The following is a 17,325-nucleotide window of genomic DNA, read 5'->3' as shown; positions in this document are numbered from 1 at the left end:
AATTTGCTGCATTATTTGCTTGCACATTGCTGCGTTGCGATTATAGCTGCTTTTGGATTTTGCAGCAGGCGTGTAAATTTGCATCTTTGCTGTTATTTAAATTTATTTCGATAGAAATTCAGGAAGGGAAAGGAGAGGTGGTTAGTTCATAAGGGAAGAGAGAATAACAGAGAAGGAGAGGCAAAAGGAACTGTGAGGTTTAGCTTTACAACAAAAATTAGCAGAAGTGGAGCAATTAACATAATTAAATTTTGAGACATAGCCTAATGTGGTTAAGTAAAATCAGCTTATTTTCATTGCTAATTGCTTATGTTGTATCTTTTATAATGATTTTCCTTTCTTAATTTCATTTAAGCTCTCTGGAAAAACAGTTGGCATTATCGGCTTGGGAAGAATTGGCAAAGCCAGAGTTGAAGTACTAGGAATACTATCCGAGTTCCATGGAGTTGGTTGTTGGGTGAACTCTGATCACTTCTGAGGAGACCAACGACATTGTCAATTTTGAAGTCATCGATGCTTTCCAAAGGGTGTTCTCCTTAACACTGGAAGAGGCCTTAATGTTGATGAACCTGAGTCTCTGCACTGCTGGATGGTTTCTGCTGAAATGGTTAGTAACTGAAGCATTTAGAACATGGTAACTTGGGAGGTATCTTGTTCTGCTTGAATAGTTTATGCTGTAGGTTCAAGTCCACTCCACATGTTGTATATGTTTGATACAGTTGGGCAGGTCATCCCCAAATTTGAGATTTTCTTTAACTTCAAGTTGTGCTACTTCAACCAATGTTTTAATTAACATGGATAGTTTCTCAAGTCTCCTATGTTGCTAACAGATAACAGCATATCCTTTTTCCTTCTGCACTTATCTCTTCCTTTGGTGTTTTCCTAAATTGTTTGCCCTTCTACTACGTTCGAGATATATTCTGAGTGGATGGTCCTTGCTTAGGACTCCAACTTGTTAATTTCAATGTTTTAGTTCATATAGGCCTCGAGTAAAATAACTATTGCTATAGAAGTTATTATACACTGTATTATCAAACTATTACTATAGTGAAATAACTAGCAAGGTGCCTGCGCGATACTTCGAGTTCTAAAACCGTGTGAAATGTATACAAAATCGTGAAAAAATATATAAAAGATGGTACTATTTATATAGACATGGAGATCTAAATAGCGACATCATGCTTTGTTTTGCAAGTTGATGTTACAAAAAATAGACTAATAACATGTTTTATATACTGCTTGTCATATTAAAATATTGACCATATTTTAATAAACCAAGCAGCAATCAGAACATCAAAATAGCATCAAAATATCAGCAGTTTTAAGATGTTCATTGTTCAAAAGAGTTTGGACTGGTCTTCATATATATATGCTATTGGATGGTGGAAGGGGATTTTCTGCCTTGATGTCTGTTGGAGGGGGATCTTTCTCTTGATGGCTTTGCTATAGAGGTGGCTTCTGTTCTTTCTTCCTTTGCAGGGGTTTTAACTTTGTAGGTACAAATTTGGAAAATGACAGGTGTTAAGTGTAGATAAATGGAAAAATTTGAGCGAAGACCATCATCACAAAATTAAGTTAAAACATCCAACAGGACAAACAACAGTTTAGGTACATCAACCATTCTATTAATCTGATGGACAAAAGTATAACTTCCGTCTATTTAATCAATTGATAACGAACTTAGTAACAATTGTGACAATTTATTAAATAGGTATGAGAGAATTAAGCCAAAACACTCGAGCTTTAATAGCATCAAATCAATGGGTGTTTATTTTGTTGCTACAAATTTGGAAATTGGTAGGTGTTAGTGTAGACAAATGGGAAAATTTAGTGAAGACAATGGCTATTATTATAGAATTAAGGCCAAAAAATCGACTGCACAAACCACAATTTAAATACGCCAAGCATTCTACGAATGTGGTGGACAAAAGTATGATCTGTCATTGCCTCAAATTATTAAATACCTATAACAGAAATGAAACCAAAAGACCCAGACTTAAATAGAATCAAACCAAATACCCATAACAGAATCAAACCATGTGCAAGTTTGTTGTACAAAAGAATAGATTATGGTCAAAACTGATACATGTATTGCCATTTATAGGCTATGTCAATCTAATGGACAAGTAAGCTATAAAAGCAGAAATGACCTATAAACACCTATAGGTTATAGAACCCTAATCAACTTACTGATAACATCAAGGGAAGCCAAGAGGACCTGTCCGGGAACTATAGCAAAGAATGCATTCCCTGCTTGGGATTTAACCAAAAGTCCTATCACTGATCAATCCATCAAGCATAGATTTGCTAAGCTTTGATGCCATCTTTGACAACTACTCTCACTGAATTAGCAAAATAAAGTTGAAAGAACTGATAAGAAAAAATAAATTTAATGTGTTAACTTATAATCATAAAAACTTAAAAGAAATTCATATAGTCTTCGGGGGAACCTTTCAAATTGATTTAGTATGAAACCTAACGTACAAAATCATAAAATAAACCTAACCTCCAACATAAAATACCCATTTCATATGAGATTTCCTTCCCTGTTTCTGCTTTCATTGTAATTCCAAGCACATGCAAGAAAGAAGAAAGGCACCAAATTTTCAATCCAACATAATTATGGAACAAAGACTCAAACTTTTGCCTTTATGTCCTTGAGTTTCCACAGAAACCCAAGTGAGTTCAATAACAAGTACTAATGTTATTAAGTGGGTGACCTCAAATGCTCTTATAAGCATAATTATTGAACTCCTACCCACAAAACAACAGTAAAATGTTTAAAAAGATGAAATTTTCTGTTTTTTTCTTGCATTTTCTTAGCAAACAAACAGAGGGTAAGTAGGTTTCTACGTATTTTATACAGCGTTAAATAAGATTTTTTGTTTGAATGCTCTTATATTGAACCAACCATCTTTACCTTCCAGCTGAGAGACTGGTCGATTAGTTCAGAATATCAGCTCCCAATCATATTTCCTTTTACATGCAAACAGATATTAAGCTCCTAGGGTTCATTATCCACATGCTCAAGTAGAGAAAGAGAGAGATCTTGCCTGCTTAATAATTTTTTGTTCGAGATCCTCGGAGAGACCACCGGTCCCAGACGATTGATCATGTCATCGTCGGATGGCTGTCGTTGAATCTCGAGGAGGAGCGATCGGGAGATCCAACGGGTGAGGCATTAGAACCGTTGGTCGAAAGACTACCTACAAAACATCAAAAGAAGAAGCGATGAAAAAAGAAGAGAAAAAAGAAAGACATATCTGAAAAATTGAAGAAGGAAACCCAACAAATACCAGCACAGGCACAAACGAAGGAAAGAGGAAGAAGGCGATCTGAGACAAACAGGAGAACAAATAAAAAGAAGGTTATAGGATGAAGAAGAGGACCAAATGGACGGACCAATTCGCACCATAGCAGCCACAAATGAAATCAACGGCCGCAAGAAAGCCAGATCAAGTAAAGAGAACAGAGTTGGATGGCAAAACGGCTAATTCACTGCTCAAACGTCAACTCAAGGAAGCAGACCATCACTTAAGCGGGGGCAAAATCGTCACTTCACTATTCCTAAGCTACAGTCTAAGAACAGTAACTCGGTGGATTCAGTTTTAGTGTGTATATATATATATATAATTTATCAAAAATGTTAGTATAGTTCTGAGACTTCTAACCAAAAGAAGGGAAAATAAATTTTTTATTTCTTTATGTTGTATCTTTTGTAATGGTTTTCCTTTCTTATTTTAATTGAAGGCTATGGTGATAAAAGGATTACTAAACCTGGTGAATACGGAAGGTGCTCAAGTTTTAGAAAAACAGTGTTGGATTGTTCTGCAAGGCTGGTGGATATGGAGGACATATCAGGAAAAAAAGCTTTCTGGCCTCCCCTTTGTTATCTCTGCAAGTGACAAACGTGTTGGAAGTCCTCTACAAGTTTGGCCTTTTTGTGCTCCTTGTGGCAATGACCTTTCTCTTGTAATGATAAAACAAATAAGAAAAGGAAATGCAAATATGGGGAAGACAAATGCAGCTAAACCTCCCAATCCAAGAGCCATCTCCACTATCCTGTTTTTCTTTCATGAGAATGATCAACAGGGATGCTGTTGATAATTGAATCATCTGATGAAGAGCACAGGTGGATGAGACCCAAAAGTATTGAATCTCCACCTATTCACAATGTGAAATTAATCATGAAAGGCAGAATTTGTTGCGGTATCTGCAATGGCAGTAAGTGAGTAGTCAAAGCACAAGACTACAACAAATGAGGATGTAGCTTTCCTCTCGTTTTGTACGAGTAGTCTATGATCCTTTATATACTGTGCACACGTCTTAGTTAAACTATTATTTTTGTCACGTAATTCTAATCTTAGAACCTCAACTTCCTTCATTGTATTAGAGCTTCACGTGTTGTGGCTCAACGACCACACATGCTTTGACATCATTTAATAAGCGTTATTTGCATGTTAGGCTTCCTACATTAAAAAGTTAAGGAACATAACTTGGGTTTATAAGGAATTTGACTACTCTCTCATTGCCAATTAGTTTTGATTTAGAACTTCAACTTCCTTCGTAACTCTAATATTGGGCCCCAGCATACTGTGTTGTTGGACTTTTTTTGGGTCGAATTATTGTGTTTTAGGATAGGACTCTGAGCTCTTCATATTAGTGCGGGAGTCCCATTTTAACGCAACTACACAATTGGGTTTGTTAAATATTCTAATATCAAAACTGTACTAAGAGTGCAATTACTTATAACTCAAGCCATTAACTCAGCAATTAATATTATGTGTTCAATTCCCTCGGCATCAGTAAGCTTCGGTGACACAATCACTTTGGTGAGAAGAAAGGAAGGAAGTTTCAGTGAGTTGTTGTGGAAAACATAGTCCTTTCTCATGATTTCCTTTCTACAGTGGGGTGACGCGCTTTTCCACCTGTACATCGCCCTCTCCTCTGTCTTTTATCTGAACTTTCCTGTGCAAACAAACATGAACCAGACCAAAGTCAGTCACTTTGGTAGGAAAAGAAAAGGTAAAGAAAAATGACACATCCCCCAAACCACGGAAGCTTTCCTTGAAATTTCCTTTTACTGTTTTGGTGGAAAGCATTCGTCCTTTCACTTTGTAAAACACTTTCACATTTTTCCTTTTGTTTTTTTTGGCTTAAATGTCAAAATGGTCCTTGTGTTTTACCTCATCGGCTAATTTAGTCCCTGTGTTATCAATTTGGCCAATTTAGTCTATGTGTTTATATATTTTAGCAAATGTGGTCCTTCTTGTCAAAATTCAATTGAAACTAAAGAAAAAAAATATTTAAATTAATTACAAATATTCAAATTCAAATAATAATAAAAACTTAATTATTAAAAGCGATGTTCTCGCATCCTCTAGCAAAAAAAGTGATAGTCAATTGTATTTTCTTGTCGCAATCATCTTCATTTTCCACTACTAGCACACAATGTGTATTTTTTGGGGTTGAAGTGGGTGTAGTGAGAGTGGCTATGGGTTTGGGAGATGGTTGACTTCTAAGCGTGAAATTGGGAGAGGCAAAACTTATTTTAATTCCATTTTTAGATTGAATTTGGATATGTAATAATGAATTACAGTTTTTAAAAATATTTTTTTTCCAGTTTTAACAAAATTTTGGCAAAAAGGATCACATTTGCTAACATATACAAACACATGGATTAAATTGGCCAAATTGATAACACAGGGATTAAATTGGCCGATGAGGTAAAACACAGGGACCATTTTGACATTTAAGCCTTGTTTTTTTGTTTTTTGTTTTCACCTTGACCCTTATCCTGTGTATTGGACGTGTTGAGCTCTTTCTTGGGGAGTTCTTCATTTCTTCTTCGGTTTCTTGCCTTGACTTTTGAGTCTCTTTTCTATGAAAATTGTTTTGGAAATTTCCTTTTTTCTCTTGATAGTTTACATTTTATGGATTGTGCTATGATGTTCATATCCATTCAACTCACTTTAATAGCCATTCAAATTATCCGTGGTTTCATTAGTGTTTGTTTGTATTGATTTGATTCCTTACTAATAGTTTTTTTTTTTTTCCTTACATGGTTTCATTAGTGCATTAAATTTTATCTTTTTATTGCTTTTGCAAACCGAAGAAAAAAAAAACTATTACTTGGAAGGTAGGTAGGTATATATATATATAATTTAAAAAAAACCAACAAAATAAGAAAACAGCTTATATGAAAAACAAAATAAAATAAAATTAGTGAATTATCATTTCTGGAAACAGAGAAGGAAGCTGTCTGTATATCAAGGGAAACAATTAAAGTGGACTGCTCAAGATGTCATGTATATATCTTCCTCTCTAGAAAAATAAAACCAAAGTTGGGAACTTGCTTGGACCAGATCACTTTTCCCTCGGCATCAGTAAGCTTAAGAAAGAAAAAAAAAAAAAAGAACACAATCACTTTGGTTCCAGGGGATCATTTTTACCTTGTGCATTTACCACACACTCTCTCTCTCTCTCTTTTCATTATTGTCATATCAAAACTGGAAAAAGCAAAACAAAAAACTGGATTTTCTCATAAAAAAAGTTGGGAACTTGCTTGGAAATTTATAAGCACTTGGCACCCGACATCACTTTGTTGAGAAAAGAAATTTCCTTGAAATTTCCTTTCACTTTTTTGGTGGAAAACATTTGTCATTTCACTTTTGTAGTACATTTCCTTGAATTAGAGTTATAAAAAAGGTATTTTCTAATCATAAAATGGCAGATACGTCAAAATGAAATAAGTTGCTTTTTCCTCTTGAGAGCCCACAACACGGTTTCTTTTTTGTTTTCTTTTTTAGTTACTTTTTGGTGTCGGTGTGGTGAGTCTTTTCTTATGTCAATTGTAGAGTCTTCGATGGTAGAATCGGTTGGTCTTCTTTCTGATGTCAAATTGTGGAGAAATTATAGAATGGTATGGATATATTACGTCAGTATGTGATACTTTCATTTAAATATTGCCATGTGTCTATTTTAAAATAAAAATTAAACTTTTTTACAGCTGGATTTATTTCTTAATTTTTATGTTATGAAATAACATTAGAAAATTAAAAAACTTAAGAAAAAGGAACCCCTCACGAACCCAACACCTCTAATCCCAAAAACATGCTATGACCGCCACCCATCTCCACACTACCTGCCAAGACTGCCACCCATCTCCCTTCCTCTTCCTCTTTCTCTTCCTTTTTCCTTTTTCTTTTCAACCCTTATAGTAATTGTAGGTAATGGAGTTTAAAGAGAGGTAGAGAAAACTAGTATTGATGATTATGATGATGATGATGATGAAATGGAATAGTGGAAGCGTTGGTGTTTGTGTTAATGGTTGGGAAATGTTAGAGTGAATGTAAAACAGAGACCCTTTGACAGAATTGTTGTATTGTATTGATTGAAGTAATTGTTACCAAGGAGTTACAGTATTGGATCTGGGTTTGGAAATAGTATGATGATGGCAAAGGTTATCATGATCAATTTCAGAGAAAAGGGAATTAAGGAAGATGTGAGGGTTTGGACGCCGGTGGCAAGGTGAAGAAGAAAATAGATGGGAGGAAGAGGAAGAGAGAGGGATGGCATCCATGGTACGCAGTGGGGTTTTAGTGGAGAGGCAGCTGTTGGGAATAATTTTTTCTTTCTTTTTATGTTTTTCAAATTTTAAATTTTATTTCACAATATAAGTCCAGCTGTAAACAAATATTTAATTTCTATTTTAAAATGGACACATGATAATATTTTAATAGGAATATTACATGGTAATATTTTAATGGGAGTATTACATGCTGACGTAATATATCCGTACTATTCTATAATTTGACGTAAGAAACCGTACTATTCTATAATTTGACTTAAGAAAGAAGACCAACCGATTCTACCATCGAAGACTCTACAATTGACATAAGAAAAGACTCACCACACCGACACCAAAAAATAATTAAAAAAGAAAACAAAAAAGAAACCGTGTTGTTTCTTTCTCTCTTCCATTATTTCCTTTCTTACGTATATCCCATCCCTCCTCTTTTCATCTGTTCCTTCAACTCTCGGGAAAATATTCAATATAGAGTATTTTTTTTTTTCATTTTCTGGTGACAGTTAACTTTGCATCTTGTTTTGGTTGGATTGGTTTGTTTTGCTGCCAATTCTCTGGCCCGTGATTGTGGTGCTGTTGTCCGAGTTGCTGCGTTTCCATTTCATTAATCTCTAGTTTGTTTTGCTGGGTATTTGCTCTCTTCCCTTCTTCTCTTTTGCTTAATACGTTTTCAATTACCCAAAAGAAAAATTAAAGCTACCATTTTCATTTTATGTATTTCCTGAGTGTTTGCCGAACCAGATTTCCAGGAACTGTCTTTTTCCAATGGCCTTGAGCACCCAAAGAGCCTCTACATCTCGTACTTCAGCTGAATGGGCTCCTCCCCATTGGAAGCATGATGTCTTTTTGAGTTTCAGGGGTGAAGACACTCGCAGCGGTTTTCTATCCCATTTATACCATGAACTGCAGTACTGGCAAGCAATTAAAACTTTCAAGGACGACCAAGACCTTGAAAGAGGGGCAAGTATCTCTCCGGAGCTCTTGCGCGCAATCGAAGAATCACATCTTGCCATCATTGTTCTCTCGCCTAATTATGCTTCTTCCGCCTGGTGCATGGATGAGCTTTCCAAGATTCTTGAATGCATGCAAGACACCGAGAGAATTCTTCCAATCTTTTATCACGTGGATCCTTCCGATGTACGAAATCAAAGGGGGAGTTTTGCGGAAGCCTTCACTAAGCATGAAGAAAAGTTTAGGGTGGTGAATTGGTGGAGAGTTCCTTTAAGAAAAGTAGTCAATCTCTTAGGGTGGGATTCAAAGCATGAAGAGTTTAGTGGAGATGTAGAGATGGTGAATCGGTGGAGATTTGCTTTAACAAAAATAGCCAATATCTCTGGGTGGGATTCAAAGAATTATCCGTAAGCATGCATGGATTAACAACTTGTTTATTTCTTAACAAGAGCTCTACTTGGATGTTACGTTTCAGTTCTTGCCTTAATCAATAACCTTGGATGTTATATTTATGAATTAATGGTTATTTTAATTTTTTTCCTTGTAGGTCGGAAGCAGAGCTTATTAAACACATTGTCAAATGTGTGTTCAAGAAAGTGCATCCAACGTTCATGTTGTCAAGTTCTCTAGACAAGTTAGTCGGAATTGATTCTGCACTTGAGCAACTACATTTGCATTTAGCTCCCAAAGATAATGATGTTCGCTTTATAGGGATATGGGGGATGGGTGGGTTGGGCAAAACAACCCTTGCTAAGCTAGTTTTCGAGAGAATTTCCCATCATTTTGAACTTAGCTGGTTTCTATCTAATGTGAGAGAGGTTTCTGGAAAGCAAGGTGGTCTAGTTAATCTACAAAGACAGATTCTTTTCCCAATCTTGAAAGAAAATGTTGCCTATGTTGGGGATGAAGAAGCCGGAACCCTTTTCATTCAGAACCGTTTATGGAATAAAAAGGTTCTTCTCGTGCTTGATGATGTGGGTCAACTAAACCAATTAGAAAAACTGGTTGGAAATAAAAAATGGTTCGGTGTGGGGAGTAGAATTGTCATCACAACTAGGGATGAGCGTCTACTAGTTGAGCATGGTATAGAGAAAGTGTATAAGGTCATTGTATTAAAGGATGATAAAGCTCTTGAGCTCTTTTGTCGACATGCCTTTAAGAAAGATCAGCCTAAGGAAGGTTTTCAGGAACTGTCTCGGCATTTCCTAGATTATGCCAAAGGCCTTCCATTAGCTCTTAAAACTTTGGGGCGTGCTTTGTATGGGAGAGATCAAGATGCGTGGAAGAGTGTGTTGCATAATCTAAACAAAATTCCTGATCCAGATATTTTTGATTCGCTCAAAGTAAGTTATGATGGACTAAAAGAGATGGAGAAGAAAATTTTTCTGCATGTTGCGTGTCTCCATAGAGGGAAGAATAAAGAGCAAGTAATTCAAATACTAGACTGTATCCTTGACATTTCCAGTCATATTGAGATAGATATTCTTATTGAGAAATCTCTGTTAACTATTGAGAAAGGCCACTTTCGTACCAACATTGTCGAGATGCATGATTTGATACAAGAAATGGCAAGGAGAATTGTTCATGAAGAGTCTCCCAAGCCTGGTAAACGCAGTCTTTTGTGGCATCACAGTGACATTTCTCATGTATTCATGAACAATACGGTAAGAAGTTATTTAGAGATACTATATATACTTGGACCAAAATATATGTCATTTTTCAAATGAGAAGTTATTTAGAGATATTAGACTTTAATGAGATGAGATGAATTAATTTTTTCCTTTTCTTAATTATATATATATTAGGGAACGGAAGCAATTGAAGGCATAGTCCTAGATCTGCCCAAATTAGAAGAAGTGCCCTGGAATTGTACTGAAGCCTTCAATAAGATGCACGGGTTAAGGCTCCTTGACTTTAATAATGTGATGTTTTCTTCAGGCCCTGAATTTTTTCCAGATTCCTTAAGAATTATCCATTGGAGTTGGTATCCTTCCAAGTTGCTCCCATCAAGTTTTGAACCACATTTGCTTTCTAAACTAGAAATGAGGGATAGCAAACTTGTCCGGCTTTGGGATGGAGCAAAGGTAAGATTCTTGAAATACGGCATTTTGTAATTTTTTTAAAATTATAATTATATTGAGTATGATTGTATTGTACCTTGTTTTAACTTGCAAGGTTTTTTGAAACTTATAATTCTTCAACTTTTATGTACTGGCAGGATTTTCCGAATTTGAAATCTATAGATCTTAGTTTCTCTCATAAATTGACCAGTATCCCAGAGTTCACACGCATTCCAAATCTTGAGGAATTGAATCTGCAATGTTGTGAGAAATTAGGCGAGGTTCACCCGTCTATTGCAGTTCACAAAAAGCTAAAGGTTTTAAATTTTTATCAATGTAAAAGTATTAAGAGTCTCCCAAGTGAGTTGGAAATGGATTCTCTTGAATTCTTTAGTCTTTCGGGCTGCTCAAAAGTGAAAAAGATTCCAGAATTTGGGGAACATATGAAGAAGTTGAAAACGATTCATCTATGTAAGACTGCTATCGAGCAAATACCTTCATCAATTGAACATCTGGTTGGCCTTAATTATCTATCTATAAGTGGTTGCAAAAGTCTCTTGGGTCTACCGAGTGCGATATGCAATTTGGATTCTCTTGAAACCCTCATTGGCAACGGATGCTCAAAAGTTGGCATGAAAAATCTCAAAAGTCTAAACCTTAGTGGACCAGTTGCTTCAAGGGGTGGCATTTGGTGGATCGTTGACCGCATCTTTGGAATTAGAAAGAAACCTGACCCTGAGCGTTGGGGTTTGGTGTTGTCTTCTCTAAATCGTTTAGGGTCTTTGACAAAATTAGATCTGAGTGATTGTAATATTGGTGAAGGAGCCATTCCAGATGATTTCAACTGCTTGTCCTTTTTAGAAGATTTGGATCTTTGTGGAAACAATTTCGTTAGCCTTCCCTCAAGCATTAGATTCCTTTATGAGCTTCGGTATCTTCAATTGCAGAGGTGCAAAAGGCTTGAGCAATTGCCAGATCTTCCGCCGAAGAGATATTCCTCATTACTTGTATATGTAGACGACTGTACTTCCTTAAAAAGGCTGTCAGATCCATCAAAGTTGAGCGAAGGAGCCAATGTGTATGATTTTTGGTTTAGTTGTTTTAATTGCTTCAGATTGGTTGAAGAAGAAGGCTGGATTAATAATAGAATATTTGCAATGATAATGAGATTCTCCGCTGAGGTACACACACTCTCTCTCGCTGAATGAATATATTATATATATATATATATATATTCGTGGTTTTCTTTCTCTATAGTAAGTAAATATAATTGTAATTCTTTTCGTACAGGTACCTCATGACCGTATTATATGGCCTGGAAGTGAAATTCCAGATTGGTTCGATAATCAAAGTGTGGGAGATTCAATAATTGTGGAGCCGCCCCTACCACCACAAACATGTAGTGACTGGGTTGGGATTGCTTTCTGTGTTGTTTTTGAAGATTATGAACATTTGAAACGTCTAGGCTACAAGTATTTACAAATTCTCTGTTCACGGAAACGGTACGTAGTTAATTTTACGGTCCGGAATCTTTTTTTCTTTTTTTTGGGTCGAAGGAAATGATATTCCATTAACTTAACAGGCCTAATACAACAAACAAAACAAAAGCCCATCAACAAATAGTCGGGAATCTTTTTGTTTTGGGCAAAATTACAGTGGATCTTAGTTCACAACACCTTTTGGTTTCCTATTTGCCTGGCAATGATCCCTATCAGTTATCATTTGAAGGGCATTCTTGGTCAATCGGATCTTCGTACAAAGAACTGAAAACAAGCTTGATTATAAAGAAATGTGGAACCCGTTTGGTGTACAAGAGAGATTTGGAAGAATTCAGCCGAATACTGAAAATCCCGATGCCAGCAGTGTATGGATACGATGACGAGGCAGGCCCAATTGATAGTGAAAGTGGTAGCTCTGATGAGGAAAACTAGTTTTATTCACAAAGTTTCAAATTTATGAGAATGAAGCAACCACAAGTTCTCAATCAGCGAAAACGGTAAGATATTAGTAGCAACCATGAGGCAATACTTGAGACAATGCCAATCATCATTTTTGGAAACAGAGAAGGAAGCTGTGTATTAATTAAGTGGACTGCTCTCTGGAGAGTTTGCTTTTTGGGTTTTGTAGAGATGGGTTTTGTAAAAAACTTTTCCATTTGCAAATACATAAATGCAGGATATAATCTTTTCAAATAGTTTTGTCTGAAAATGGAGTAAGCCTTCATATAGCTAGGCTAATGGCCAATACAAGAATAAAAATGTATATGTTTTAGGCATACAGTTTAGAAATAAGATTTATTTGCTACTCTAATTCTCAATGGAACATATAAATCAAGCAAGTATGAGATTGAAGAAACAAGATAGCAGAAAATAGACTTGATTAGTTCTTTATTTGAGATATTGTAAAATTGGTTTTGAAAAAAAAAAAAATTAAAAATATTGAGACGTAAAACAAATTTCTGGGTCATGTTGTAGGTTTTATTAGTTAATACACAGAATAACAATAATGTAACTTGAGATGCAGTGTTTTGGCCCTTGAATTGTTTAATATATATTTCAATTGAAACTCGTCCCTTCATCTTACAATACCCACTTTTTATGCAGATGAATTGGGAGAAACTTATGAAGATGGCGGGTGCAGTTCACACTGGTGGAAAGGGTAGCATGAGGAGGTGGGTGAAATTTCAGCTTGAAACTCCTTTTCTCTACCAAGTTGATTCACAGAGGCTGAACTATCAAGTTTTAGCCTTACTGGTTTTGAGTTAAATATATGTGCAGTTGATAATTTATATGTGTGCCAGTTTCATGTCTGATATGCATTATATTGAGCACCTGATCAATATAATTGATTTGCAATTTGAGTTCATTATGTGAAGCAGTTAGCCTGATGGCATGTTGAGTGGTTGTCTTTTGTTGTTTTACCATGTTTATTTTATCTTATTCTTGTAATTTTTTTTTTTAAGATGAGAAATACCTTAATTTTTAGAGTTAACTGCTCTTCCCAGGGGGGACAGAGTTTTTTTAATATCAATTTGTATAACATGCAATCTTTATGTGGCGAACTGCAAACTTAAGTACAGTAATCATTTACTGTATGCTGCATTTGGTGCATTAGCTAGTCTAAAGTTCCTCGTTAAACCAGATGATTCCCTAGCTTAAAGAGCCCATAACAGAAAGGTTGTCTCCAATAGACTTAGTGTAATTGTTTTTCCAGTAGAGAGCCTACTCTGGTGGAGAGTGTGATGGGTTCTTCTGCTCTTCTGTATTCGATATTATCTAATGGTGTGTTCTTCTTCTCTTTAGATAGGATTGTTAAACAATTGAGTAGGCAAAAAATAAGAAAGTAATTCAAGTAGTTAAAACTGAGAATTGTTGGAGTTTACCTCAAATAAGCCATCTAGTGCTCTCTGCTGCGGAGAAAATGCTATTTCTGATGTACATAGCATTGTCGGGGAATGGTCATTTGGACTTAAGACTGCCCTTGAAGTCATTTTATGACCAGTTTTCAGTCATAAGTTTTGCACATTCCTGCAGTTGTTTGTAATTAGCACATGTTTGTCGTGTGATCTTCATCTTGTTTGTACGTGATTTTGTTTATTAATTTCTGTTCCCAACTTCAGAAAGGAGAAGACTGTTCACAAGACAACTACCACAGATGACAAAAGGCTTCAGAGCACCATTAAGAGAATAGGGGGTGAACGCTATTCCTGAAATCAAGGAAGTTAACATATTTACGGATGATGTTGTCATCCAGTTCATGAACCCCAGAGGTGAAGCTAACATGCCAGAACTCTGATCCTGTAAATTATTATCTTGATTTTCCTTGTGCATTTCAGTTCAAACAAAGAGTATGCCACTATTTGTTATCTTTCTTTTAAATTTGAAGTGATTGTTTAACTTGTTAACCATTTTGGTGTCTTCCATATTTTAAATGTAGTAGTAATTTATAAAAATGGATAGAATATTGGTGTTGTATTCTTCTTTAGTGTATTTACGCAATGATTTTATTCCGAGGTTTAGCTGTCAATATGTGCCTTGAATTGGAATTTTTTTTTCAGTGTTGTATTATCTGGTAAGGCAACGCACATATATACATGTTTAGATGTGTTTGTGCCTGGATTTTCTGCTGCGCATTGAGCCTTTTATTTGGCCTTCTTTAGATTTTGGTCATATTGGTTTAGAACTTGACATGTGATCTTCTCTGTTGTAGAGTTGCAAGATATTCTTCCCAGTATATTATCAGCCACTTGGGTAAGTGTGCATGTGATCCTTATATTTTGTTCTTGGGTTTGTCCTCAAGTTAAAGAGGACTTGGAGAATTCCTCATGACACCTTAAATTATTTTCAGGGCCAGATAACTTGGACAATTTGATGAAACTGGCAGAGCAGTTCCAGAAGCAAGCGCCTGGTGCTAGTGCTGCTGGTGGAACCACTCTACAAGAGGATGATGATGACGAGGTCCCTGAGCTTGTTGCTGGTGAGAACTTTGAAGCTGCTGCGGAGGAGAAGCAAGCTTCGTAGAGAGTTTCAAGGGGATTTTGTGTCATTTTATACTTGGTTAATTTTATCTTTTTGGTTAAAATCTAGTTTTACTATTCCCTAATTCTTGATCGATTATTGTGTTTAAAGATTATTTTCCTGTCTTTAGATGATTGTTATAAACACATCAAGTAACGAAACCCTTTTAAGCCTTCTGATTCTGGAGTTGTGGCAACGAAACCCTTCCACAAACGTACTTTTATTTCACTCTACTTTCCTCATCAAGCTGAGCAATTCCTTTCCAATATTATATATAGTGTGAAATCAAGACTCTTTCCTTAATTTACAGATAATCTTTTTAACTTGAACAATGTGATAAAAGAACTTTCCTAGCTAGCTAGTTGACCCCTTAAACTTCAGAAGTAAAACCCCTTAAACTTGCCCACTTATCATTTCTAGAACATCCATATTTTTGTGCCTCAAGAGTAAAAAAAAAAAAAAATTAATTACCCATCGAAGCAGCAATGTTTTGGAGTGGTTAAGAGCAATTCATTTAGGAAAATATTAGTCCACAAAACATTATTATATTAATCAGATTAAAAAAGAAGAAGTGATTATTGAAAGAAAAAGTTGGATTTAGGTTGGTGGCCTCAACATGCTGGATCAATAGAATTCCAGGTTGCACATTAGCTTTTCTTGACCTAATAATACATACGTGCAATGCTAGTTATATATTTATACGTACAGAAAGGATAATGTTTCTCACTCACGATTGGTGAGAAGGAATCTACTTTTTTGTTAATGTGATATGTACTTATTTACAGGAAATAATGAAAGTAATAGGATCATAATAAGAATTAAACTGATAACAGCAAGGGCAGCAAGAAGCTTGATCCCACAAGCTATATAATTTTCAAGAGGCCCTGTTAGATAAAATCAAGATCCTCAATCAATACAGCCCAAAATAGATAAAGCAAACTTAGCTAACCTACGAGCGAGGCTTCCAAACATATAAAGGAAAGGAGCACTTTGATTTCATCAGTAACTGCTATTAATCACTTGAGTTAGAACCTTTTTTTGCAATATAAAAGTGCTCTTTCAGTAGATGGTCATATCACATTAGCATGATGTCGTGGTATGATCGTCCTATAAAAATCTCTTTGTAATAATTTTTTCTTCCTTTTAATCAAAAGAAATTTAAGTGAGAAACCCCATTATTAAAAAAATAAAAATAAAAAACCTTAGGATACATAACATGTAATGACCCAAACCTAAAATTCATATTTAATTAGTAATTTATGATGAGGAAAGACAATTTTGCCCTTGGAATAAGTTATTAACGAAAAGTTGACTTTTTGACCGAAAAGGAATTTGACAAGTCCACATACACCGTTGCGTAGAGCAAGACGAAATGAGTTCATTGACATGAAGTGGACTTGAATCGGAGTTTTAACGAAGAAAATACGAGTAAAATATCACGAGAGGCAAAAGGGTAATTTGAAAAAATCATATTTTTATAAAACCTCATCTCTCTCTCTCTCTCTCCCCGCGAGCTCTCCCCCTCTCTGTTTTCTTTTCCTCCAGCCGTCGCCCTCCAAACGTCCAAAACTTCCGCCACCGACCACCTCTGCCCCTGCCGTCGGTCCCAAAACATCAGACCGACCACTAAGAATTTACAAAGGAGTGAATCCTTTTACAAAACAAAATCCTACATCAAAAAAGGCGCGGAAGCTGAGACGTGTAGAGGAGGACGAGCTGGTTCTTTTGGGACCGACGGCAGGGGCAGAGGTGGTCGGTGGAGGAAGTTTTGGACGTTTGGAGGGCGACGGCTGGAGGAAAAGAAAACAGAGAGGGGGAGAGCTCGCAGGGAGAGAGAAAGAGAGAGAGAGAGAGAGAGAGAGAGAGAGAGAGAGATGAGGTTTTATAAAAATCTGATTTTTTCAAATCACCCTTTTGCCTCTCGTGATATTTTACTCGTATTTTCTTCGTTAAAACTCCAATTCAAGTCCACTTCGTGTCAATGAACTCATTTCGTCGTGCTCTACGCAATGGTGTATGTGGACTTGTCAAATTCCTTTTCGGTCAAAAAGTCAACTTTTCGTTAATAACTTATTCCAATGGCAAAATTGTCTTTCCTCATCATAAATTACTAATTAAATATGAATTTTAGGTTTGGGTCATTACAACCTACCCCCCTTATAAAAATTTCGTCCTCGAAATTTACGCACCTGTCACTCGAAGAGTTGAA

At 35.9% G+C, this 17,325-nt stretch overlaps 1 protein-coding gene and 1 long non-coding RNA gene across 7 annotated transcripts; one reads left to right on the top strand and one right to left on the bottom strand.

Annotated features, from left to right (window-relative positions):
* LOC109950554 lies at window positions 1,196–3,646 on the bottom strand. Of its 2 annotated transcripts, none has more exons than XR_002272789.1 (2): window positions 3,403–3,646; window positions 1,196–3,206 (listed from the first exon to the last, which is right to left on the bottom strand). It is a non-coding gene; the product is annotated as an uncharacterized LOC109950554 (long non-coding RNA). The 2 variants fall into 2 exon arrangements; XR_002272788.1 differs by having other exon boundaries at window positions 3,297–3,407.
* Window positions 6,166–15,298, top strand: LOC18767246 (TMV resistance protein N). Of its 5 annotated transcripts, none has more exons than XM_020569701.1 (11): window positions 6,166–8,216; window positions 8,330–8,946; window positions 9,087–10,203; window positions 10,345–10,623; window positions 10,758–11,780; window positions 11,890–12,101; window positions 12,328–12,595; window positions 13,203–13,270; window positions 14,219–14,368; window positions 14,809–14,849; window positions 14,947–15,298. In XM_020569701.1, exons 2-7 carry the CDS (start codon window positions 8,354–8,356, stop codon window positions 12,476–12,478), a joined length of 3,375 nt encoding a protein of 1,124 aa, XP_020425290.1. In that variant the 5' UTR covers window positions 6,166–8,216; window positions 8,330–8,353; the 3' UTR covers window positions 12,479–12,595; window positions 13,203–13,270; window positions 14,219–14,368; window positions 14,809–14,849; window positions 14,947–15,298. The 5 variants fall into 5 exon arrangements, with proteins under 5 accessions (XP_020425290.1, XP_020425287.1, XP_020425289.1 ...); XM_020569698.1 differs by having other exon boundaries at window positions 12,182–12,595; XM_020569700.1 differs by lacking the exon at window positions 14,219–14,368 and having other exon boundaries at window positions 12,182–12,595.

The sequence above is a fragment of the Prunus persica genome, chromosome G8, assembly GCF_000346465.2.
Source record: "Prunus persica cultivar Lovell chromosome G8, Prunus_persica_NCBIv2, whole genome shotgun sequence".
Taxonomy (NCBI): domain Eukaryota; kingdom Viridiplantae; phylum Streptophyta; class Magnoliopsida; order Rosales; family Rosaceae; genus Prunus; species Prunus persica.
Note: the sequence above shows the minus strand (reverse complement) of the source record. Positions and strands in the feature narration are given on the sequence as shown.